The sequence below is a fragment of the Columba livia genome, chromosome 1, assembly GCF_036013475.1.
Source record: "Columba livia isolate bColLiv1 breed racing homer chromosome 1, bColLiv1.pat.W.v2, whole genome shotgun sequence".
NCBI lineage: Eukaryota > Metazoa > Chordata > Aves > Columbiformes > Columbidae > Columba > Columba livia.
In genome coordinates, this window is record NC_088602.1 from 3226422 (window position 1) to 3251092 (window position 24671).

Here is a 24671-nt window from a genome sequence, read left to right on the forward strand (position 1 = left end):
TCCACCAGATCTCAGCCGACCTGAGTTTCTGGTACTGCAGGTCACGATAACTCTGTGTTGAACGCTATCTGTGAGAACAACCATCAGTGGAGTCAAACGCATTGGTCATCTTCAAACTTCAGTAAGGTGTGATTATGCTGGTACTCCAGTGTAATTGGCTACTACATTATCTGCAAAATAAGAGGTTTTGGCTTCTTAATATCCCTAAACCTTCATTCCAGCATCCTCGCTGACACTGCTTCATAAACTTTTCCATTTACTACTAACCTCTTATTGCCTTTCTTTTCTTTAATGTTTTTTTTCCTTCTTTTAGTTGGCACCAGAAAACACTCTGATGTCTTTCCAGAAGGCAGTGGAACAGAAACTGTATGGAGTCCAAGCTGATGTTGTACTGAGGTAAGCCAGAGTGCTGTGGGGTCTGAGACTTTCATAGAATCATTTTGGTTGGAAAAGACCTTCAAGATCATCAAGTCCAACTGTTAACCCACCCCTGGCACTGCCCCATGTCTTGAGAACCTCATCTTTGTCTGTCCAACCCTCCAGGGATGGTGACTCCAGCACTGCCCTGGGCAGCCTGTTCCAATATCTGACAACCCTTTCTGGCAAGAAATTGCTCCCAATATCCAGTCTAGACCTCCCTTGGTGCAACTTGAGGCTGTTTCTTCTTGTCCTATCACTTGTTACGTGGGAGAAGTAGATGACCCAAACCCTGCTGGTGGGTCTTTCGTATCCGGTGTGTCTGGTTGTTATTGCTTTTTCCCATTGAAAAGGGCTCTCATGATAAACATACCTGATGACTCCTGTCTGTTCCTATTTGTAATGCACAGATGCTACTAACTATTTCACTGAGATGGTGGTTAAAGGTGAAGCTGTCTATGGAGGAGAACCTGGATACCTCTGTCATTAAGCTAATCTTTATTATGTTCAACTTGATCTAGTCAATGATGTCCCTCCTCATTGCAGGGGGGTTGGACTAGTTGAGCTTTGAGGGTCCTTTCCAGCCCAAACTATTCTATGATTCTGTGATTTGCAGAGCTGTAGTTTATCCTAAACCTTGCTTTAATGCATTTGGTTTCTAACCTGGCTCTCCCTATCTTATGGTTGGACTCGATGATCTTAAGGGTCTCTTCCAACCAAAACGATTCTATGAATGTTATGGACTCCATAGGATTTCCACTCTGTGGTTAAGGCTTAGCAGTATCTGATGATTCTCTGCTATGAGATGTTAAAGCTTGAGTTCCTACCTCCTTTAAGCAATCCACACTCTCAGTATTTTTTTTTCCATTTTCCCCACTATATTTATTAAAACCCCTTCTGATTGCAGCAGCATGGTGTGCTGCTGAGGATGCTGTTGCTGTGTCAGCACGTTGCTTTGGGTTAGTAGTTGGCACAGTACAGGCTAGAAATAGCAAATATAAAGATGCCAGCGACCTTTGTGATAAGGGACCTCTGCAGGCAAAGGTGAAGCTGAGGCAGTGTTTGCTCCATCATCTAAAACTGGGTTTTGTTTTCCCTCTGGCTTTGGGGGTGAGTGCTCTGAGTTGTCTCCTGATTCAAATGGGGTTTGTATTTTAATCCCATCTCCTTTCCAGGCTTTGTCTAAGTCTCCTATTATGAAGATAGGCTCCTTGATTCAGAAAATGTCATTATAATTAGGCTGCCTGTGCTGGGGTTATCTTGATTTCTGAGCGTGGACAACTGTCCCCCTGCCCTTGATAGAGACCATCACTGCCCTGTGTGGTGTTAACACTGATCCAGACACAGAAAATTGGGCTGGAAGGAAGCTTAAAAATCTTTTTAATTTTCCCAGAACCAGTTTTCTTTCAGATGCATGAACTTAACTCACCTGAGCGCAGCTGTTTCCTGAAACCAGTTTTCAATTGGAAAAGGCAATTTCAGAGCAATTTTTGTTGCTTGGAGCCCTTGCATCTTGCTGAAAGCCTGCGAACATTAAGTACCCAGGTAGTCTGAGAGCCTTTGAAAATCTTGCTCACCATCCACTGTTAACAATGTGAGAATACTTTGTGCTTGTGTCTGTGCACACAGGGTATGGAAAACCTGTGACATTACTGGGTGCTACAGACACAGCAGAAAGCTGTGGTTGGTGTGAGCATCCAGGGTGGGTGTTCTTGTCCAAGCTACCTGAGTTTGGCACTCCAGAAATTTTTTGAGAGGGTACTGGAGTGGTGAGGAGGGAGGGATGGATAAGATTATGTCAGTATTTGAATGATTGCAAACATCTAGCAGGTATCCAAGAGACTTTTTCCTCTGGGTGCATCTTATTTCAAGTGGCTTTGGGTATGCTGGGCATGTGTTAAGTTGATAGAGATCTTAACAATGATAGGACAAGAGGTAATGGCCTCAAGTTGCACCAGGGGAGGTTGAAGTTGGATATTGGGAACAATTTCTTCCCCAAAGGGCTGTGGAGCATTGGAACAGACTGCCCAGGGCAGTGTTGGAGTCACCATCCCTGGAGGGTTTGAACAGATGCAGAGATGAGGTTCTCAGGGACATGGGCTACTGACAGTGTTGAGTTAATGGTTGGGTTCAATGATCTTGAGGGTCTTTTCCAACTAAAATGATTCTATGATTTTGGTGTGAAACCTTGAGAGAGGCTGGAGTGGTAACCGGTATTTCTCTAATACCATGTACATGGTTGTGCATCTCCACTTGTAACGGGGCCTCTGGCTGTCTTTGCAGCTACGATGGAGTGCCGTTTCTGATGCATGACAAGACACTCAGGAGAACAACCAACGTGGAGGAAGTATTTCCAGAGCGGGCCTATGAGCACTCCTCCATGTTCAACTGGACTGACCTGGAAAAGCTCAATGCTGGAGAGTGGTTCCTACAGGTGCGTGTGGCCATAGAGAGGGTGTCCTGGAGCCATGGCCATGGGGTGAAAGCTCATGCCTAAACCCTCTTTGAAGAGAGTGGTTCCTACAGGTGTGCGTGGCCATGGAGAGGGTGTCCTGGAGCCATGGCCATAGGGTGAAATCTCATGCCTAAACCCTCTTTGAGGTGGAGAGCTGTAGATCCATTTCCTTGGTGGAGTGGTCTGAAGTGCAGCTGGACCAAGAGTCCATGAACCACATATAGTTCTGTCTTCTACTAAACTTAGACTTGGTCTAAAAGACATGTTTTCTTTCTGTGCCTTTTCCATCACCTGGAAGGAGGAACCTTAATGCCCGGTTGACACCACAAAGAACTCTGTGACCTCCAGGAGGTTGAAAGCGAATATGAAGAGAACAGAAAAGACACTGTGTTATATGTTGCTCCTTTTTCTTAAATTTACTTTTGGAGACAATTGTCTTTACAAAGAAAAAGCAAGAAATTCAGTTTTCAAAGCCCAGGGAGGGGAAGAATTGTGGGATGGGCTTGACCCACCTTTTGGCATGCAGATGGAATTTCTTTTTGCCAAGCTGGGTAGTGCCTGTAACCTCCTGAATGACCTTAAGTTAGGAGCCCATCTCTTCCAACAGCCCATAGCTCTCCTCTGATCACTCTTAGTTATATATTAATAATAAGCTGTCCTTTTTATGTTTGGATTCTGAAGAATCCTTGGTGATCATGTACATAGTGAGAAAGTAAAGTTTTTGTTTACTACCTTGGAAAATTACATTATGGCCCTATAGCTCTGCTCTCCTCCTGGAAATGGGGTGACCTTCTCAGCTCACCTTGCTTGCAGTAAGGATCTGTGACCTCCACTTGGGTAGGGAAACTGAGGCACAGAGAAACACTTCAGCAAGCTACGAGGTGGGCATGGAGCATAGCTGTTGGCATCTACCACTGATGCCAAGGTGGGATAGAAAAGGGTCTTCATCTGTATTGGAGGAATCTGGTCTTTGTGGCACTGATGGAGGATGCACTTTGCTTTCAGACTGACCCTTTCTGGACGGCCGGGTCTCTCTCAAGGTCCGACTACTTGGAAGCTGCCAACCAGTCAGTCTGCAAGCTGGCAGATATGCTGGAGGTGATCAAGGACAACACATCGCTCATCCTGAACTTCCAGGACCTGCCACCAGCTCATCCCTACTACAGCACGTACATCAACATCACCCTGGAAACCATCTTGGCATCGGGAATTCGTCAACAGGCTGTGAGTTCTTTGGGGTTGGTGATGTTTCCAAAATTGCTGTCTTTACGGGTTCCCCAAATCCTTAAGAGTCCCATTTGTTGATCCATTTGTATTCTTGATTTGAAATGTCACCTTATGCCAAGAAGTCATGCTGGAGGGAGACTGTGCCTCCAGGCTGGTGGTTCCAGATGCTTGGTAGCATCTTGGGCTGTACTCATGGTAGTATAGTGAGTGCCTGGAGGAAAAATATTATTCTTCTTGCTTGGCAATCACGTGCTCAGTGTGGGGCTCACCAATCACCTCTCTAGTACTGGTGGGGAGAATGTTGAGAAGTTAGACACAAACTCTTCACTGGCTTGTGTGTCAGGAGGATGAGGGAGAATCATCACAAACTGGAACAGGAGAGGTTTTTGCTGGATATAAGGAAACTGGTTTTCCTTAGGAGGGCAGGCAAGTGTCGAGAAGGGGCCAGGAGAGACTGAGGGATCTCCACCCCTGGAGCTTTTCAAGACGCGATTGTACAAAGCCCTGAGCACCTTGTTTGAAATCAGTGCTACCCCCAGTTTGTGTTGGAGTAGGGATCTTCTGAGGTCCCTTCCCACCAAGCAATTTGATAAGAGCCTCAGATATGGGAGAAGAGGTTGAGACCCAGAAGCTGATTGTGAGCAGCAGAGAGCCTTTCCTCTCTCCTTAGCTTTAATGCTTCTTCCTGGGCTGAGAAACTGTTTCATCCTTGAGTTAACCTCTGCTTGGAGAAGAAATGGGTGTCGTGGAGCTGAGAGGAGGTCTGTGTACCTGCCAGGATCACTACCTGAATCATAGAAAAATAGAATTATTTTGGTTGGAAGAGACCTTTAAGATCATTGAGTCCAACTGTTAACCCAACCCTGGCACTACCCCATGTCCATGAGAACCTCATCTCCGTCTGTTCAACCCCTTCAGGAATGGTGACTCCACCGCTGTCCTGGGCAGCCTGTTCCAATGCCCAACAGCCCTTTGGGGAAGAAATTGTTCCCAAGATCCAACTTCAGCCTCCTCTGGTGCAATAGTTGAACATAGACATGGGATTGTGAAGTGGTGTTTCTCACAAGGGTCTTAACTTTCCCTGTTGAAAATACGTATGGTTACATCCAGGCTGCTCTGATGCTTTGGTAAATTAGTGTCACAGAGTCATTAAACACGGACTACCGTAGCGCAGTGCCTGGTGGTGCTGCTGGGATCATCTGGTTGGTCCCAGCCTCTACATAGCACAAGCCATAAAACTGCCCAGCTTGGTTCCTGCATCCACTTTACACCTGGCAACTGAGCGTGTTAGCAGTAATTAATTGGATGCGCTTTCAGAGCACGCTGTGCACTTAGGGAAATCCTTGCCCTGTGTTAGAGTAGATGCAGCTCTGATAAAACCGGTGATTAAAGCTAATCTTAGCCACGGGATAACGGGAGGCTTCTTTGGCACTGTCAATTTTCACCTTGTGTCCTTAGTTCTCTCTGTGCCCTGAACTGGGCAGGGAGGACAGGTCCTCAAGGACGCACTATGTTTCTTCTCATGATCCCTTGGCCTGATCCCTTTGTATCTAGACCCTTTTCACCTCTAAGATTTTGTGCATTCCAGCCCTTGGGGCTCACAGATAATCCTGAAATGCATTTGAATAGATATATGGTGGACTATAAGTGTCTTGTAGACAATTTGTATGACAAGCGAAGCAGCGTCTCATGATTTTTTACTTCTGGCTGGGTGTAAACTGGCTGGTTTTGCCACCAACTTTATGAACAGTCTTTGCTGTACCCATCCGCTGTCTCGCTTCCTCCACAGGTGATGTGGCTGCCGGACCCAGAGAGACAGCTGGTGAGACAGATTGCGCCAGGTTTCCAGCAGACTTCTGGCCTCAAGCTGGACGCGGAACGCCTGAGGGAGAAGGGCATCGTGAAGCTCAACCTGCGTTACACCAAGGTCACGAATGAGGATGTCAGGTACAGCCTTCTGTCAGGACACTGCGTGATAGTTCATGTGCTCCGTGGCAGGTGTCCACAGCTCCGTGCATCCTTCCTAACCTCATCTGTGTGCATCCCTGGCTCAGCAGCATCTTTTCCGATCATCCCAGGCTGTCTTATCCACACAGAGGTATCTTTTCAGGTGGGCTTGGTCTTGAAATGAGCTGTGCAATCTTATCCCTACCCATCACCCAGAATCCAGGCTGTTCCCAGGAGCGCAGCGCTGACTCTAATAACTCTATACTCTGATTCAGTATATGATGATGATCCTTTTTGAAATACAAATATATGTTTCGTCTGATTCTTATTACACTGTCATATCTGGAAAAAAGTAAAGGCTTTTCACACCAAGCACCTTCAAGTGCTGTTTCATCCTCATTAGCAGCTGCCCTTTGCTTCTGTTCATCTCCTTCAGAGTTGTTACCACAGAATTTTGATTAGTCCAAAGTCTGGATATGCTTTCAGAAAGTTCTCTTTGCAGAAAATTCACCAGTTTCACTAATGTCCTTTTTGAGATGTTTAGATTGGTTAGGTCTCTTTTTTAATGAGCCTGGCACAGTATGTGGTTTCTCTTGTGCTCGATCCTGTATTTGATCCATGAAGCGTGTTAGCTCCCAGCTTTAGCCACCTTCTTGGAAAGGGCAGATTGTCTCTAATAGAGCTTTTATATATTTTAGAGTTAGAATTTTTTCCCCAAAGAAATACTTGAAAATGAAACCATTTTGCAGAAGAAAGGTATCTTCTGAGGCTTTGTGTTGTTATATATTTGAGATGGGAGTAGGGAAGAACTTAGCCCGCAGTGGTTTGAGAGCATTGTCTAATTTAACATAATCCAGTGGTGTCGTTCCATGGCTGCCAGCAGCCGGTCTAGTTGCTCACCCTTAAAACAAGAGTCTGTGCTCTACCTGCAGGATAATTCCTGCCTGTTTTTCCCTTACCTATTTGCTCTGTCTCATGGAGAGGACCATATGCCAACTCTCATCTAACCCAGATCACCAGCCTCTATCTCTCATCAGTCCCACCTCAGAATCTCCAAACTCAGACCTGCTGCCTGAGTGTTGCTTGAACCCTGAAGGCCTGGTGGTGTTCAGTCTAATGTTGTTGCAGTCATAGAATCATTTTGGTTGGAAAAGACCTTTAAGATCGAGTCCATCTGTTCCCCCAGCCTTGGCACTGCTCCATGTCCCTGAGAACCTCATCTCTGTCTGTTCAGCGCCTCCAGGGATGGTGACTCCACCACTGCCCTGGGCAACCTGTTCCAATGCCCAACAGCCCTTTCTGGGAAGAAATTGTTCCCAAGATCCAACCTCAGCCTCCCCTTGTGCAACTTGAGGCCATTTCCTCTGGTCCTAGCATGACGTTTTGTCTGCAGCTGACAGCTCTTGTACAACAACTTGCAGTTTTAGCTTCTTGGAAAATGGCCTTAGGATACTGGAAGCTGTAACTTTGCGACTGTCCCCAAAATCAGGGCATGGGAGTTGCAGGAATTGATGTTGGAACTGCAGTCTGACAGTTTTTAATTAAGTAAATTGTCTATAATGTGTTACAGGCGTCTGAGCCAGATGTTCATTTTACATCAATGTGATGAGGTGGGTATTAGAAAAACACGATGTGCCCATCATTCATGAGGAAGTATCTGAGACAGGCTGTGGCCTGGGTCAGGCAGCATCCAAGAAGCGAAGAACGCTTTCAAGTTCCAACCAATTGATTGCAATGCCTTTAAGTTGCTTATGAAGCAAGCGTGCCTTGTTAAAAAACCCATTTTGTGCAATTCAGACCCAATAAATCTAGCTGAGATTACAATGGTGGCTGATGGCAGAAGTTCTCCTCTTGGCGAGGACTTAAAAAGGGCTTTTAAGAAAGCTGGGGACAGACTTTTGAGCAGGGCCTGTTGTGGTAGTACAAGGAGTGATGGTTTTAAACTCAAAGATGAGAGATTCAGGCCAGACACAAGGAAGAAATGTTTGACACTGAGGGTGATAAAACACTGGTCCAGGTTGGCCAGAGAGGTAGTAGATGAACCATCCCTGGAGACATCCCAGGCCAGGCTGGACGGGGCTCTGAGCAACCTGAGCTGGTGAAGATGTCCCTGCTCATGGCAGGGGTGGCACTGGGGGAGCTTTGAAGGTCCCTCCAACTTGTACTATTCTGTGATTCTATGATTCCATGAGGGTCTGAGGTTTGTGGGGGGACTGACATCTCACTCTGTCTCCTGGCAGGGACTACGCCATGGCGAACCTGAGTGTGAATCTCTACACTGTGAATGAGCCCTGGCTTTACTCCATCCTGTGGTGTGCCGGTGTCCAGTCGGTCACCTCCGACAGCTCCCACGTCCTTCGCAAGGTGCCTTTTCCCATCTGGCTCATGGTAAGCATGATGTCTGGGAAGGTGCTGTGAACCCCTGGAAGGCAGGGATGCAGTGATGGGTGTAGAGGAGGCCATTGACCACTGCAACCATGTGTCTAGTGGGTTTCTGAATGAAAGTTTGCTTGGGTTGGGTGCCTATTTGGCTTCAGGGTTTTCCCCCGTGTGTTCCTGAGCCCTGAGATGGTAATAGAGCAATGCTCCTCTTGCACAATCCCTTCAGATGGCCCCATCTCTCCCCACACAGGGTTTGGGAGCCTTGGATGCTGTGTTGCACACCACATTTAACCCACATGATTTTTCTATTTTTATCCAATGGAAAAAAAGCCTTTCCAGACCTGCTGACCAGCTGTTGAGTTGCAGCAGCAGCAGGCACACAGGTGGAACAGCAAACCTGGCTTCTGTATTATGGCCAGGCCACAGAACTAGCTTTTTTTCCCATTTTTAATACCAAATGAGGACAAGTTTTACCTCTAGCTACCCCATTGCTGAACAAGAAACAACCAGAGACCAAAGGCCCCCTTACCCATCATGTAGCCAGTAAAGTCTCTGAAAACTCCCCCAGCACTTTGGGCCTCTGAACTAAACAGAAATATTCATGTTGGACTGAAGGGGAAACACTGAAATTGTTGCATCAGAGTATTTCCAGAACAAGAGTTTAGCTGTGGCAATGTAAGTGCATTTGACGGAGAGGATATTTTTTGATGACAGATGCTGTTTGGGCTAGGACAGGAGGCAGCTGTTTTACCTGCTACCCTGCTTGCAAAAGGGAAAAATTAGGTGAGCACAAGGAGAATTTAACATTGAGTTATCTGCGTCTTTATCTGGAGACAGAACCTCAAGACTGTGGCCTAGAAGGATGAATATCTATGTACAATATCCTTAATCTTAGCTTAACCTACTGCTTGCGTCTGACTACACAAATTCAACAGTTGGAAATGGTTTTATACAGACTGAATCTGTTGGCAGAAGAGATTATTCTCATCTGGATCATGCTGCTGCAAACATCTGTCCTCCGCTCCAGCTGGCGGGAGCTGTGTGCACATCACCGGCAGCTTATTTTTTAACTCCAAAAGCCTCTTTGCTGATATTTAGAGCCTTCTGCCAAGAGCCCTCCCATCTGCTGGATTTCCAAATCAGCCTTTTGCTCTGAATGCACACTATTATATCACCGGCAGCGTTAAATTCCTTGATTTCCTACATATTGAAGCGCTTGGGTGATGTAATCTTTGCTCCCTCTATGACATGGGGGATGGTTTGGGTGCCAAGTGTCCTTGGGGACTTTGCTGGGATTTATTGCCAGCTGAACAGTGCAAATCTCTTCTGCTCCATTCACATTTAAAATTGCAAAAATACATTTAACTTGTGTTTTGTTTAAATAAAAAGAGGAAAGAAAAAACAAAGGAAAAGTGACAGCTTCTCCCTCTTCTACTCTTGATGGAAAGCCACTGGTAAGAACAGAGGCAATCAGACATGGCATAGAGAAGGGTTCTGTAAAGCTTAGGCTGGGGTTCGGCCTAACTTGAGGTTTTTAAAGCCAGAGCCCAGTGTGGGACCCCAATCTGTGTTTTTGTGGTGTCACCTTCAGAGCTAAGGTTTGAGTTGCTATCTGGCCACTCACACTGAATTGATGAAGGTTTGACGGGCTACAATTGGGAGGATTAAAGGAGAAGGTCAAGTTTATTAAAAGAAGATAAAATCACGCTGAAACAGCCCTGTCTGAAAAAAAGGGATCTGCAGGTCAAATATAGTGAATTTCTGTGTGTATCTTTGTGCGGATGGAGCAGAATAACAAATTGTATCTGCAGTAGATGTTTGCTGACCTGTGCTCCCTCTTCTGCAGGGCCAAGGAGGAACCTGCTCACTGGGCACTCCAACAACGATGTGTGTGGAGTACATATATTCTTGAATAATCCAGTTTTCCTCTTTTGATCACCTCAAAATTCCATTTTTATCACTTATAAAACCTTGATTTTGTACCAAAAACTTGTAGCTTTGAGTTTTCTGCAGAACTTGGAAAAAAAACCACCTGTAATTGGGTGCTGGTATTTACCTAGAAAGTTGTGTTAATGTTTCCCTATTGCCTGGAGCGTATAATAGGAAATGCAACTTTTGCCCCATAATAAAACCCACTATTTTGGGTCTTCAGTTGTGGAACACCAACACTTGCATAAATTGGAAATTTGTATGTGTAGATTTTGTTCTAAATTAGAATGCTCTTGACTTTTCACTCAAAATACTTAGTGATGGTGACACCCTCCTGCCAAGAGAATGGGAAACATCAATTTTGTGTTTGTTGGTCTTAATAGATGCAGCAAATGTAGCACTAAATGTCACCCTTCCGTAATTAAGCTGGAAAATACAAGGATTTAATCTCTATCAGTAGCATTGCCTGATTAAAACGTTGCCCTGCTAATTCTGTGGTGCGCTTCCACCAGAGAAATTAAGATGCACAAGGAGTCGCTTAGCAGAAAACCAAGTTATTCTCTGCTGGGAGATGGAGCAAAGTTGATGGTTCCTGACTGATTTTATCCATGTCACGCTATCATTGTATTGAACTCACCTTTGTGCATTATATATTCTGTTTCTCTAATGAAATATTATTTGTGTGTATTAATGATAGTTGTGGTGGATGTGTTTAGTATGAAATCAGCAGCTCTTTTCCTGGTTGGGACTGGTGCAGGTTTGGGATAAGAGAAATCTGTTAGTATCACTGGTGGGTGATGCTGCTGAGCATCGTCATGAGTTGATTATAATTAGCACTTTTTTGGTCTTTACTAGCGCTGCTTTTTCCTGGGAAGCACAAAAATCAATGTGAAGTAGTGGTGGGTTCGGATGGTGGGTTTAGCTGGTGTGATGACCACAGCCAATTAGTCTGGCAACTGGAACCAGACCTACCAGTGCCTTAAAGGCCAGAAACTGAGAAGTATACACTTAAACCAGCAACTACTAGCACTGAAAATGGACCTTGCATGTCTCATGTGTGATGTGTACGTATTTCTATGTTTTCCCACAGACCTGGATTTCCAAACAGCATTTTCCCCTCACCTTGAGTTACAGCTGAGATAAGAGACTTCCAGCCCAGAGAGTTCTGAGAAAATATCAGCGCACAAAAGGAGGGAGAGTTTAAAATTGTTCTTGTTTGCAGGTTTTCTTTTCTGATAGTGTTATATTGGGTGACTGGCTAGATTAGAAATGTCATAAACATGATTTATATGTGACCCCTGCAGCTCTGTGCTTTTCTTTCTGCCCTGGTGATAACTTCAGCAACGTGATTGTACAAACCCAAAAGGTTTAAGATGTGCTTCTGTTATTTTTTTCTTGTCTTCCAGCCTCCAGACGAGTACCACCTAATCTGGATCACATCTGATCTCATTTCATTTATCGTAATTGTAGGAGTTTTTATATTCCAGAAGTAAGTAGCATCGTTACAGCTCGACTCTCCTGTATTTGTGGCGTGTTTTTTGTTCAGAGCGTGGGGTTGGAGATGGTAGAGGTGGACACCGTGCTCCTCCGGTGTTTGGATTGCAATAGCAGGGAAACGGTTTGTTAAAACACCTTACAAAGGCTGCAAACATTAATTCCACTTCTGAGATGTGGCATGGAATTGGATGCAGTTTCTGCTTTTTAAGATGAAGCAAGAGATCTCAAAATACTGGTGATAGACGCCTTGCTCTGTTCATAAATGCATGTGGGAGAGAAACTGTAAATGCTTTGGGGAAGTGGATGTTGAGAAGGAGATTAAAATGCCTTAAAGGAAGAAGAGATGTTTTGAGATTCCATCATTGTAATCTTCAAAAAGAACATGTTAGAGTTCTCTTAAATCAGCTTGTTCCCATTTGGCTGAAGAAACAGAAATACTATGATTTTGCAAATTGAATCAGTTTCTTAGTTTGCATAAAGTCTCTCTGTTTTCTGAGGAAAAGGCAGAGCAAGGATTTGATGAGGATATGGCAGAATCCCTGAAAACAAATGTGGAGTGTAAAACCTGGGAGCAGAGCAAGTTAATAAAGGATGCTGATAAATCAGGAAGATGGAAATCAGCTTCCTAATGACAGAGGTGGCCAAGCTACCCCTCCTCTTGGTTATACTGGAGGAAACCATGGTGTTTTCTCCATGATGTGCCTTTTCTCCAAGGAGACATTTTAGCTGTCATTGGTGACAGTGTAATAACCCCCTCTGGGGTAAAAAAAGTGAGTTCAGAGAGAACTGTGGTCCCTCCCGTGAGAAGCAGCATCTTTCTCCTGGGAAAATGTGTCATTCTTGAAAATCCATCCCCTCTTCCCCTGGCTCTGTCATCTCATCTGCTTCGGCATGCACAAACGACTGTCCTCAAGACGTCAAGGGACCAGCACTTTCCTTCCTTCTTGTATCTGAAATGCCTTTGTGTTATGAGCAGCAATTTAATTTGCTTCAGCCTCATGAGCCAGTGATTTCGCTGTCATGTTATCCTAGTTATCATCTACTTGCAGTGATCTCTTTTCCTTCCCCTGGATGCTTAACTGTCTGGGTATTTTTCCCATGTTATAGTGGGCTATTGCTCCTGCCAACACCCGCTATGGATTTGACTTTAGGCCGGATGTTTGGTCTGTTTATAATTGTGTCTAAATTAATGACTTGCACAGTCCCTGTGCCCAGCGAGTCCCCAATCCCAATGTGGGATAATGGAGCGAGCAGTAGATTCAAAACTCTCCTCTCAGATTAAATTTCCTGAGAGCTAATGAAACCACTGACCAAGACAAGATTAACATTTTTTCAAAGAAGCCTTGTGATCTCAGTTGTGGCCAATTAAGCCTTTTCTCCAGAAGGGATGTGTTGCCTGAAAGCTGCCTCCCCTCCATCAAATTTGTCAGTTGGTTTAATAAGAAATATCTCTGCTCTTTAGACCCTGTATTTCTCTGTCAGATACAGAAATGCATGGAGGAGTCTGGAGACAGGAACTGACCTCTCTGAAGAGCAGAATTTGAAGGCCAAGTTGATGAGATATTTACAGTCTTTCACATCACCTCCCAAAGTCAGGTTTAGATGGCTCTGCTGAACCAGACCCAGGAGACCACAGCTGAAAAAATCAAATGGATTCAACCTATTAAATGGGAACTCTAGGTCCCAAAGCAGAGTGAAATGTTTGCTTGGAGAGAGGGAGAAGTCACAAGCTACATGGACTTGGCGATAGTCAGACTCTTCCTCTCTGCACGGATTGAATTTCTTCTGGTTTGGAAGAGGGTTGATGGAGTAAGGCAAGAGGAAGCAGGATAAAGAAGGAAAGCATTATTACAGGACTTCTCTTCCACCCTCAGTGTAAATGTGATGCAGGTGAGAAGAGCTGGGAGCTGCCACCAGCTTTCCTCAAGATCCATCAACCTGGAGCACTGAGTTCCCTGCCCGGCCTCTGGACCTGATGGAGAAGGGCAGATGCTCAGAGACGTCTGACCACGTGGGATCCATATTAGCAGGGTCGAATGTCTTCTTTTGGGTCTCTCCCTCGGGACAACTCAACCCAAAGTCAGTAGAAGGAAGAAGTAGAATAATCTAACACCAGAAGCTGGACTTTCTGCAGCAAAGGGCTTGTTCTTCTGAGAGTCTTGCACCATTTCCCTGCCCTTCCAGTTTCTCCACCACATGTAAGAATTTGTAGCATCATCGAGGTCATATCAAAAGCAAATCGTGGCAGAATTGCCTGACAACTACCTGCTGATGTGATTCAGCTCTGGGAAATGGGCCTTGGCATTTGACCCTCAATGTTTGTTGTGGTTGGTTTTCTTTTGGTTTTCTTTTCTCTATTTATTTATTTTTTTCTTTTTCTGAAGTAATTTTTTTTTTGGGGGGGGAGGACAAAACAGAGCTGCTTCCTTCATGCAAGGATGAGGGGAGGCGGGTGGGAAAAGAGCCACCGCTTCGATGTGCTCGTCCTGTCTCCTACGCATGGCTTGTGTCTCCTCCGTAGCCACAGCTGGGGATGGTTCCTGCTGTTCTGCTCCAGGACCGTGGCAGCCCCTCCGGAGGGGAAATACCAACTGTGATGACTTCTAACCGATCTTTTCTTTTATTTTGCCTCTTTGCCTTGTTTATTTTCTTACTGCTCTGACTGTTGTGCATGTTCCTCCTCTTTCTCTCTCTGCTGCATTCTGGCATCTCACAGCTATCACATGATCAGGTAATTCTGGTGCTTTCCTCCTCTTTCTCTTGTTTTCTTTTTTTTTTTTTTTTTTTTCATTCAACCTTCCTTCTTTTCTTTCTCCCTCTCTGTGTTTCGGCTTCACTGCAGATGGACAGGGCAGGACACAGCTTTTCACGATGCTTTCAAACATCTGGCTTCACGGGGGGACCATAAGGGTGTGAACGTTGCATGGTCCGTAGTGATGAGCACCACAGGAGCCTGAAGCTGAGGCTAGTAGATGTTTTGAAGGCAATCTGACCTTCTGTTGTAATGGTCTAAGCTACTGTCTTTTAAAACAGCCCTATTCTGACATCCTGCAGTGTGTTGTAATTGGTAAATTCCCAGTGGATGTAACGCTTTCTCCATGGAAATAATCCCACTGCGAAACATCCCACTCCATCCTGTATTTACTGGGGTTTTTTGAGACCAACCTCTTCTAAATTGGCCAATTCTAAAGAAAATAATGTAGCTCATGTCATTATATATAGTATCACTTCTTTAGCCCTGGGAATGAATTAATGAAACTAATAAATAGAAAGGTTTGGCTCATCAATTGCTGCACTCAGAGCTTGGGATCAGGAGTCTTTTCCCAGTTACACCACTGTGAAACTGGAAATGCAGCGTGAAAATAAACGGCATTGCACCCAGGAAGGGGATGAGCCTAGGATGCTGGATTTTGAAGAGCCGTCAATTGGAAACCCAAATTTCTCCTTGTAGTTGGCTGTTTCCTCACCAGTCGTTCTCACCCCCTTGGAGGGAACCGCTGTTGCTTTTCTGCAGTAAAGCCTCCACCGTGTCCGTACTTGGACCCAACTCTTCACGTGTTACCTTCTCCATTCCTTCTGCTGTGTGCCATGGGGTTGTGTAATATTTCTGAGGATTTGGCTACTCCCTACCCATGCTTATCTGCCCCTTTCCCTCTGCCCACCCACCGCCTCGGGGGTTGGGGTTGGCCACCTGCTCCACGAGGTACCTTGGACTTGCGGCGTTACATCCTCGCGGCATCTCCCCAAAAAAGGCTTTGGGGCTGGGCTGAGCCCTTCTATGGGTGCATGGAGGTTGGGTGTTTTCCTCTTCTTGCCTTCCCCTTGCTTGTGGCTAAGAAGACAGGCCTGAAGGAGTTGGGTAGGCTGTAGACCAGAGCGGTCGCAGGATGGGGACCGTGGTTGCGGCTGGCTTGGCTCTTTGCTTGCTCCATCTTATCACCTCGGTACCGATCAACCCCCTTTTCTTCCCAACCCTACCCATCTCTTTTCCCTATCATTTAGCATCTCCCCCTCCAACACAAGGGTCCGGTCGTGGCCCTAACACGGTCTATGCTGTCTCTGTGTTGTTGTCCCAGTATTTTTTAGTCTGTTCCCACCCCGTGTCCGTCTGGTCCGCTTTGACGCCAACATCCCAGAACGAGACCTACCTGCTGTCTGTCTGACCTTTTTGCACGCTGCTGTCCTAAACGTGGCCGATTACAACACAGTCCAAGGGGGTAGGAGAGGTGCTGTTTTTCTATTAAACGAGCTTTCTGGAGACCCAAAGGCTACCGAGCACAGCAGAAAGTATTTCACGTGATGTTGATTGGATTTGCATAGCGATTACATGTACTGGTGGCTCTTCTAAGTGGGTGTTTCAAAGCACCCTTGAAAAATGGAGTTACCCTTTCCTCGTTTGTTCAGTCATAGCGATGCACCCCTGTGAGAGGAATCATTGGCACCTCATCCATATTTAACCACCATGGGAGATGGAAAGCAGAGCAGTGCTCATTCCTCTTGGAAGGAGGAGAAAAGCCTGCACCCTGCACCCCTCTGAGGCCGGGCTGTGCCCCAAAATGGTCCAAAACTCTCCATGGGATGTCTAGGACCTATGGGCAAGAGCTCATTGTGCCTTTTGGCCGTGCAGCCCAGCCTGATGCTGAAAATTCTGATGTGAGCAAAGAAAAGACTCATTGTAGCAGTATGTTTTGGACCTGATAATTGATTAAGGAGCAGCTGGTGCTGTGATAACCATTGCACTTGCAACCACATTGACCTCAGTGGGATCTGCATGCGTGGGACACTAACAGTAAAAGTGATTGTTTTCCAAGTCCAAGTGGCTCAGCTTAAATGATCATAGAATCACAGAATCATTTTGGTTGAAAAAGACCTCCAAGTTCATAGAGTCCAACGATTAGCGCAACTCTGGCACTACCCCATGTCCCTGAGAACCTCATCTGCCCATCTGTCAAACCCCTCCAGGGATGGTGACTCCACCACTGCCCTGGGCAGCCTGTTCCAATGCCCAACAGCCTTTCCCGTGAAGAATTTTTTCCTAATATCCAATCTAAACCTGCCCTGGTGCAACTTCAGGCCATTTCCTCCTGTCCTATCGCTTGTTACTTAGGAGGAGAGACCAACACCCTCCATACTACAACCTCCTATTCAGGTAGTTGTAGACAGCAATAAGGTGATTATAATAGAAGAAAAATATTTTCTTGTTTTTTTTTATATACTTTAATGTCTTTTTCACCTTGTGCCTCCTCTGTGTTGCTTCTCTCCATGGGTCTGTGGGCTGTGTTGTGTTACCATCTCACGCCCTCTTTCTGTAGCAGAGCACCCCTTTTATCCATACCCTGGTCAGAGCCTGAGGGTAAGGTGTCAGTGCTGGGATTTGGGATGGGGATGGAAATTCCATGATATCACCACCAGCTAGATTTTCTTGGAAAAATTGCAGAACCTCTCTTGTGGATGTTATTTTGTCAGGCTGTTGCTGTGGACCCAGATTAGAGATGTGTGGGGCTTCCCAAATCTGCTTCTGGGGCTGGAGAGGGGGTTAGAAATTTAAGAGAAGGTGGTTGTCACCCTAAAAAAAACCAAAAAAATCACCTTCTCTTGTGTGGTTGAGCCGCTAGATGGTGCCAGAAGATCAGAAACCAAATAAGTCACCCTAAATCCCTGCTGTTTCTCCATCAAAGAGCCACATAACCTCCCTGGCTCCAGCAGGAATACTGAGATTTAATTTCAAGCCTTTTTCTGTGGTCAGAAGGTAGGATGAATCGCTGGAGTATGGACTATGAGAGCCTGGCCTGAACAGCATCCCTTTGCAATGGGATCTGCTTTGTTTGAGCCCACCAAGCCCTGGTTTCCCCTGTTGCAGCAGCAGATGCATATTTGATTCCAAATTCTAGCACCTCTGCAGCCAAGGAGCTGTTATAAAGGTGCTCTCAGGCTAAAAAAAAAACCCAGTTTTAAAAGCAAAATCCCCCTTGAACATGCTACCACTGCTTGTTACTAACATCAGTAGTTTTCTTTACATGCATTCAATAATGAGAGTAAAAGTCTGGCTAATTTTAAGTCAAGCTAAGTTCCCATCAGCCTCATATTGTTCATGTGGTGGAAACTTTTGGGTGAATGCTGGGTTTCATCAAGGCTTAAAAAGTGTGGTGTTTTGGGTAGAAGCATTTAAGCAAATTATGTTTAAGGGAACCATATGTGACAGCTGCCTGTGTGGGAACAGTGTCTTTACTGCATGTCAGGTTTGAAACCTTAATTGGTCCTTGAGGTCTCTTCTTCCACAGTGTGAGCATTTAATAAGGTGAAGAAGGGGTTTTGGTTTCTTTACTTGGCTTGGTCTCCTGTTCCATCTTTCCAACCCTAAGAGTCAAAATAGTGAAAATAGTCCTACCTCGTTAGGGCAGTTGGGTAGTTGATGTGATAGATAGGGGTTATTGGCAGTTCTTGGTGAAATTAGAGGAATTAGGATTTTCAAGGTGGTTAAAGATGACCTGCTTGTACGTCTGTTCCCCTCTGAGATAACATGATCATCTCTGAACATCCTCCTACCATGTGGGGTTGCGTAGGTGCAAGGGAGCAAAGGCGTGAGGGTCTCTGGGGCTTGTTGGTCCCCATGTTGTTGGTGGCCGGTTGTGTTGAGGTTGCTCCCGCGGTTGGGGAGGCCAACCACTGATATTCCCCCGCTTGTCTTGCAGGTGGCGTCTAGGAAGCATCAGGACCTACAACCCAGAGCAGATTATGCTCAGTGCTGCTGTCCGCCGCTCCAGCCGGGATGTCAAGATCATGAAGGAGAAGCTGATCTTCTCAGGTATGGATGGGGCTGGTCGGTTAGGGCCCTTTGCTCCATCCCTCAGCTGTCACCCTGCTCTCTGCTGATGGAAGAGGTGGTTTTAATATAGGTGTCATCTTCTGCTGGTGAGACAGGGTGGCTGGACTGATCCTGCATAGTCATGGCTTATCCATCCCAAACTGGTACAGGTCTGAGCATTGATTTGCACAGAAATCCTGCATTTAGCTTCTCAAGTGATGCCATGCAGGTCTCATATTGTCGCACATCGTCTCCGTTCTAAATTGTCAAGAGTGTGCCAAAAGCTGTAAAACCCATTAAAATAATGGCTTAGGTCAGCACAAAGTGGTGATGAGTTTGGGGTAGACCTGGAGTTCAACAGCCCTGTGGACTGAGGGGTTCCTGATATCCTTTTGCTTCTCCCAGCATTTATTTGTGGTGGAACACGGTGGCAACATGTCCATCTTGCCCCACCTCTAAGAAACATCTCAGAAATGGGCACTAAGATGGAAACATGTAGCTTTAAAAAATTAGAATTGGTGTGTCAAGCTGGAAAATGAACATTTGAAGGAATGTGAATATAATATCTCCTTAAGCTTGTTACGGCTTTTCTTCCTTTGTATTTAGGGGCTAGAGACCTCCAGCTCTTGCCTCAGAGATCTTCTTGTGTGAAATGCAGGCCTGATTCTGCCCTCTAGAGATGGTGAAAATTTGGTGTAAATCCAGGGAACCCAGAGAGGGGAAGGCAGTTGGTGACAGCAGAATTAACCCAATTAAACCCTCCTCAACGTGTTCTAGACATAAAATGTCACAGAATCGTTGGGGTTGGAAGGGACCTCTGGAGATCATCTAGTCCAACCCACCTGCTAAAGCAGGGTCACCAGAGCAGATCACACATGAACTGTCCAGGATATGTCCTAGATAGAAAAAATTCCTAGAGGGTAGGAGATATGTATATATATATTTTTTTTTTCCTCTGAAACAAATGTTCTTGCTTAAGGTGGGTATTTACAACTGAAAACATTAGTGGTTGCACATTTTTGCTAGTGAAATTATAGAATTCTCCCCTTGTCCAGAATAGCAAATTTGGGTAGAGATAAAGTTCATGTATTTTGCACCCTTTTTACACAGGTGACTGAATCAGTTTATAGCATAGTGTCACAAGCGATGGGGGGTCCAGTTTTGTCTCTGTTGGTGGCAGGAATGTCAGAGTCTGATATTTAGATGTGAAGTCCTGTTTGGAGTTCAAGAAGGACAGGGAACTGCTGGAGAGAGTCCAGCGCAGGGCAATGAAGATGCTGAAGGGAGTGGAGCATCTCCCGTGTGAGGAAAGGCTGAGGGAGCTGGGGCTCTGGAGCTTGGAGAAGAGGAGACTGAGGGGTGACCTCATTAATGTTTACAGATATATAAAGGGTGAGTGTCAGGAGGATGGAGCCAGGCTCTTCTCAGTGACAACCAAAGATAGGACAAGGGGTAATGGGTTCAAACCGGAACACAGGAGGTTCCACTTAAATTTGAAAAGAAACATCTTCCTGGTGAGGGTGGCAGAGCCTGGCCCAGGCTGCCCAGGGAGGCCGTGGAGTCTCCTTCTCTGCAGACATTCCAGCCCGCCTGGACACCTTCCTGTGTAACCTCACCTGGGTGTTCCTGCTCCGGGATTGCAATGGATGAACTTTTGAGGTCCCTTCCAATCCCTAGCATTTTGGGATTCTGTGGAGACAGATGCTGGTCAGACCTGGTTTTAAATCAGTGCAGTGTTACTAAGCCTGGGGTGAAATCCTTGTAGGATCATAGAACATCCTGAGTTGGAAGGGACTCACATGGATCATTGAGTCCAACTCCTGTCCCTGTTTAGGACAACTCCACAGCTCACACCATGTATCTGAGGGTAATGGATCACATCTGGTAGAACTGCTCAGTGCCTCGGTTTCCCTATCCATGGGTGACTCTTGTGACTTACACCACTATGACAACGTCCCCACCTTCCTTCTCTACCCTCCCCAGAGATCAACAACGGTGTGGAGACCACGGACGAGCTGTCCCTCTGCTCCGAGAACGGCTACGCCAACGAGATGGTCACCCCCACGGATCACCGGGACACCAAGCTGCGGATGAACTGATGGGCTCCAAACCCAACCCTGGCGTGTGGCCACCCCCGTGTTTGCTCCAGCAATGAGAGCCGTGCTCTCTTGCTCGCTCTGGGATGGGAACCTTTCAGGAACTGCTGGTTGGGCAGAGACCCCTTCCCATACCCCATCACTGGCTACTCCGCCTCCCTGGTTGTGAGGTTGGGGGCTGATTTTTGTAAATATGTAGAAAATTGGAATTTTTTTGTCTTTTTTTTTTTTTTTTTTTTGAGTGTAACTTTTCCAGGGCATGAGTGGAAATACCGTGTTCATTAAATCCTCAACCTTATGGCTGAAGTTATTTGAATCTTGATGTGACGGCTTGAATACCATTGGGATGTTTTGAGAAAAACATGTTGGACGTGTCTCCCCTTTCTCCCCCTTGCCCTGCTCCACTCCTTCCCTTGGTGCAGCGGCTGTGTAGCTGAATGTTGTGGTGTTCTTGTGAAGTGTTGGGTTTTTTTAATACTTTTTTGTTTGTTTGTTTCCTTCGCTTTCTTGGACAAGGAAGTTTTTAGCTCTAATGTAAGAAGAGACTGTTGGGAGGAGAGAAGCTTTCCTAGGAGAGGAGATAGCACCACTCTTCCCAGATGAAATTCAGAAGCAGGGAATGGGCTGTACTCATTCAGTCACTTGGGCACCTTCTCCGTGTCCCATCCTCATAGACTCATAGAATGTCCTTGGTTGGAAGGGACCCACAAGGATCATCGAGTCCAACTCCCATCCCTGCACAGAACACCCCACAGTTCACACCATGTGTCTGAGGGCATTGTCCAGTCTCTTCTTGAACACTGTCAGGCTTGGGGCTGTGACACCTCCCTGGGGAGCCTGTTCCAGTGTCCAGCACCCTCTGGGTGAAGAACCTTTTCCTAATGTCCAACGTAAACCTCCCCTGGCACATCTTCCTGCCATTCCCTTGGGTTCTGTCATCGGTCACCAGAGAGAAGAGACTGGTTCCTACCCTTCCTCCTCCCCTTGTAAGGAAGCTGTAGACCTGTAGTAGCTGTAGACAGCTACTCTGTCCTGTCCTCTTTCCCCAAAGCCTGGGTGCTTGCAGGGGAATGGCCTTCTTGAAATGTCCTGCTGCGGTCTTGAAGGCAAATCCTGAGTGTTGTCTCTAGATTGGCCTCTGCTGGCAGCAATGCTTTGATATTTTATTCCCCCACCCCCTTTTTCTTTCTTTGTGTAATCTCACTGAGTTGGCCTCTGTTGGCTTGCAAAAAAAGCAATGCCATGAGCACCATCACCACTCAGATCTGGCTAAAGTGCCTGCCACTCCACGTGGCATTTGCAGTTGCTCCTTTGCTTCCCCATCCTTGCACTCATGTGGGAAAAACAGGAGGTGAGTGAAGGATGCGCTTCCCCAACTAAGATGCTCGTGAGTGAAAGAGTTGTAAATAGTTTAGAAGGTGAAGTAGTCCCAGAGTGCAATTTATTCCTGCAGGTAGACCTTTCCTCCTTGCTTTAACAGCAGAACCTTTAAAAGCTGTTTGTTTACATCCTCCAAAGGAGTGACAGTCTTGCAGCTGACAGGTTCATGAAGGCAAGAGCTCTCATCAGCACGTTTCCCATGCAAAAGGCTTTAAACCAAAATCCTAGACCAGAGGTTTAAAGAAAAACAAACAAAAAAACCCAACCAAAGAATAAAAACCCCAACTCATAAAATGCAACTGTCATCTACTTGGTTTATTTGCTCCCCAAAACAGCTCACAGCCAGCCCCAGGGTGCTCTCAGGTCTCTGCTCTTGACCTTCAAGGCCTTGTGGAGAGGAGATGGTTTTTGGGTCACTTTGCTGTTCACACGGAGCCGGTTCCCAAGGCAGCCGAAGCCAGCCGGAAGGCTGCCGGAGCTTGTGAATGGGTCTTGGCTCTGTCCCCATGGCCTTCTGGTGTTGGGTTGCTCCCTTTCTTTCCGGATCTTGGTCAACACAACGCGCAACATCAGAAATCCCATTGAGCACCAGCTTTCTTTGAAGTGTGCGCTGCATTGAAATTGATGAGACCATCAAAGTTATTTCCTGTGGAGGGAACGGGAGCTGAGGCTGAGTCTTCGGGTGCTGGACAAACTGGGCTGCCGAGCCTGTGAGTGGCTGGGGAAAGTCACCGTGCAGAGAAGGTGATCTGGGGGATGCTGATGTGCATCATGTTCAACGCACAAAGCAGGCTTGGAAAGGCCAAAACCAAGCAATGATTAAAAAACAGCCTTGAGCAGTTTGTTCTTGTTTTGGCAGCATTGAACCACTCTCTATATATTTTTTTTTAAGCTGTACTCCAGTAACATTTTGAAACCCCAAAGTCTTGGGCTTAGTGTGTAAGAATTGGGGGCAGAACTGGCCAACTTAGGTAACAGAAAAATACCCTATTCATAACAAAAATGTGAATTGTGATACTTAAAGTACCTTCTAAGCAGTGCAAATCAAGACTTTAGTTTGTTTGCATCTAGCCTGAATTTTTATGAATATAAGTGGAATAAGACCCTGGTCCATGCTCCCTCTTACCTTCTCCAAACACTGTCCTTCTATATGGTACACTCTCAAGCCTGTGAAACACAGTGTGGGGTGTTTTTCTGCAGAATTGCAAGATTTTGGTGGATTTGAAGGCTTTTGAGAACAAAGTTGCTTCTCCCTTTAGTGTGGTGCTGTATTGAAACATTCCCGGTGAATTGTCATTGCCAAGTGAGAGATGTTGTTTGAAGTTCAGCATCTGTTGATAGTCACATGCATGTTCTATTTTTATCCTTGGAGATGACTTTATTGAGAAGTCAAGTGCTTAAAAGCTTGGAAGTGTTAAAAGCAATCCAACAAGGAGTTGTTTTCACAATTCACTTTTTCTTTCTTTTTTTTTTTTTTTTTTTTTTTATGATGAGACCCAAACTTTATGCGTAATGCACTGACTGTTACCATTATGGTCCTGAATATTTGCTACATTTTTTTTTTTAAAGGATGATACTTTTTTGATTAAAATAGATCTAGACCAAAATAAACTTTGCGATGCTCTGTGAAATAAACTGTCAGTATTCCCCTGTCAGTCTGTGACGTTGTGGTGTGTTCTGGGATTGTCTTGTATAATGATGATGCCTTGATGATCAACCTATGTTTCTGCTTTTTCATACTTCGTGAGGGAGCTAAAGCTATGATGGGAGGCATGTCTGGAGATCTGTCCTTCTTGACATCAGTGATGTTGAATCTCCTCTTGAGGACATCAAGCTGATTGGTGTGGTTGACACACCTGAGGGATGAGGTGACATCCAGAGGGACCTGGAGAAGCTCAAGAACTGGGCCCATGCGAACCCCATGAGGTTCAAAAGGGCCAAGTGGAAGGTCCTTCACCTGGGTCAGGGCAACCCCTGGTATCAGTTCAGACTGAGGATGAAGGGATTGATGAAAAATTTATCACCTCTGTTGGGGGGACAGGCTGAGAGAGTTGGGGTGTTCAGCTGGAGAAGAGAAAGCTCTGGAGAGAACTTAGTGTGACCTTTCTAGACTTAAAAGGGGACCATTAGAAAGATGGGGACAGACTTTTGAGCAGGGCCTGTTGCGATAAGACAAGGGGTGATGGTTTTAAACTGAAGGAGGGGGGATTGAAGCTACATATAAAGAAGTCATTTTTGCTCCTGAGGGTGGTGAGAGCCTGTCCCAGGTTGGCCAGAGAGGTGGTGGATGAACCATCCCTGGAGACATCCCAGGCCAGGCTGGACGGGGCTCTGAGCAACCTGAGCTGGTGAAGATGTCCCTGCTCATGGCAGGGGTGGCACTGGATGAGCCTTGAAGGTCCTTCACAACTCAAACTATTCTATGATTCTATGGTTCTCCCCCATCCAGGTTTTATAAGACAGTAGCTGTCATGTGGAGAAGAGGTGACTTTGCAGGCCTGAGTCTTGAACAGTTACTGTTGAATAATTTTTCAGT

General features: G+C 45.8%; 1 protein-coding gene across 5 annotated transcripts in view; it reads left to right on the top strand.

The window, feature by feature from the left end:
• Nucleotides 1–23790, top strand: part of GDPD5 (glycerophosphodiester phosphodiesterase domain containing 5) — a 189088-nt gene extending 165298 nt beyond the window's left edge. For 4 of the 5 annotated variants that reach the window (XM_021285101.2, XM_065065505.1, XM_065065439.1 and 1 more), the window contains exons 9-17: nucleotides 314–396; nucleotides 2701–2851; nucleotides 3878–4096; nucleotides 5889–6046; nucleotides 8287–8434; nucleotides 11764–11846; nucleotides 14571–14585; nucleotides 18547–18659; nucleotides 20643–21071. In XM_021285101.2, coding sequence (XP_021140776.2) covers nucleotides 314–396; nucleotides 2701–2851; nucleotides 3878–4096; nucleotides 5889–6046; nucleotides 8287–8434; nucleotides 11764–11846; nucleotides 14571–14585; nucleotides 18547–18659; nucleotides 20643–20758 — 1086 coding nt within the window. In that variant the 3' untranslated portion in view covers nucleotides 20759–21071. Of the gene's footprint in view, nucleotides 1–313; nucleotides 397–2700; nucleotides 2852–3877; nucleotides 4097–5888; nucleotides 6047–8286; nucleotides 8435–11763; nucleotides 11847–14570; nucleotides 14586–18546; nucleotides 18660–20642 lie in introns of all 5 variants that reach the window. The other variant, XM_065065554.1, reaches the window with a different exon arrangement.
• Nucleotides 23791–24671: the final 881 nt, after the last annotated feature.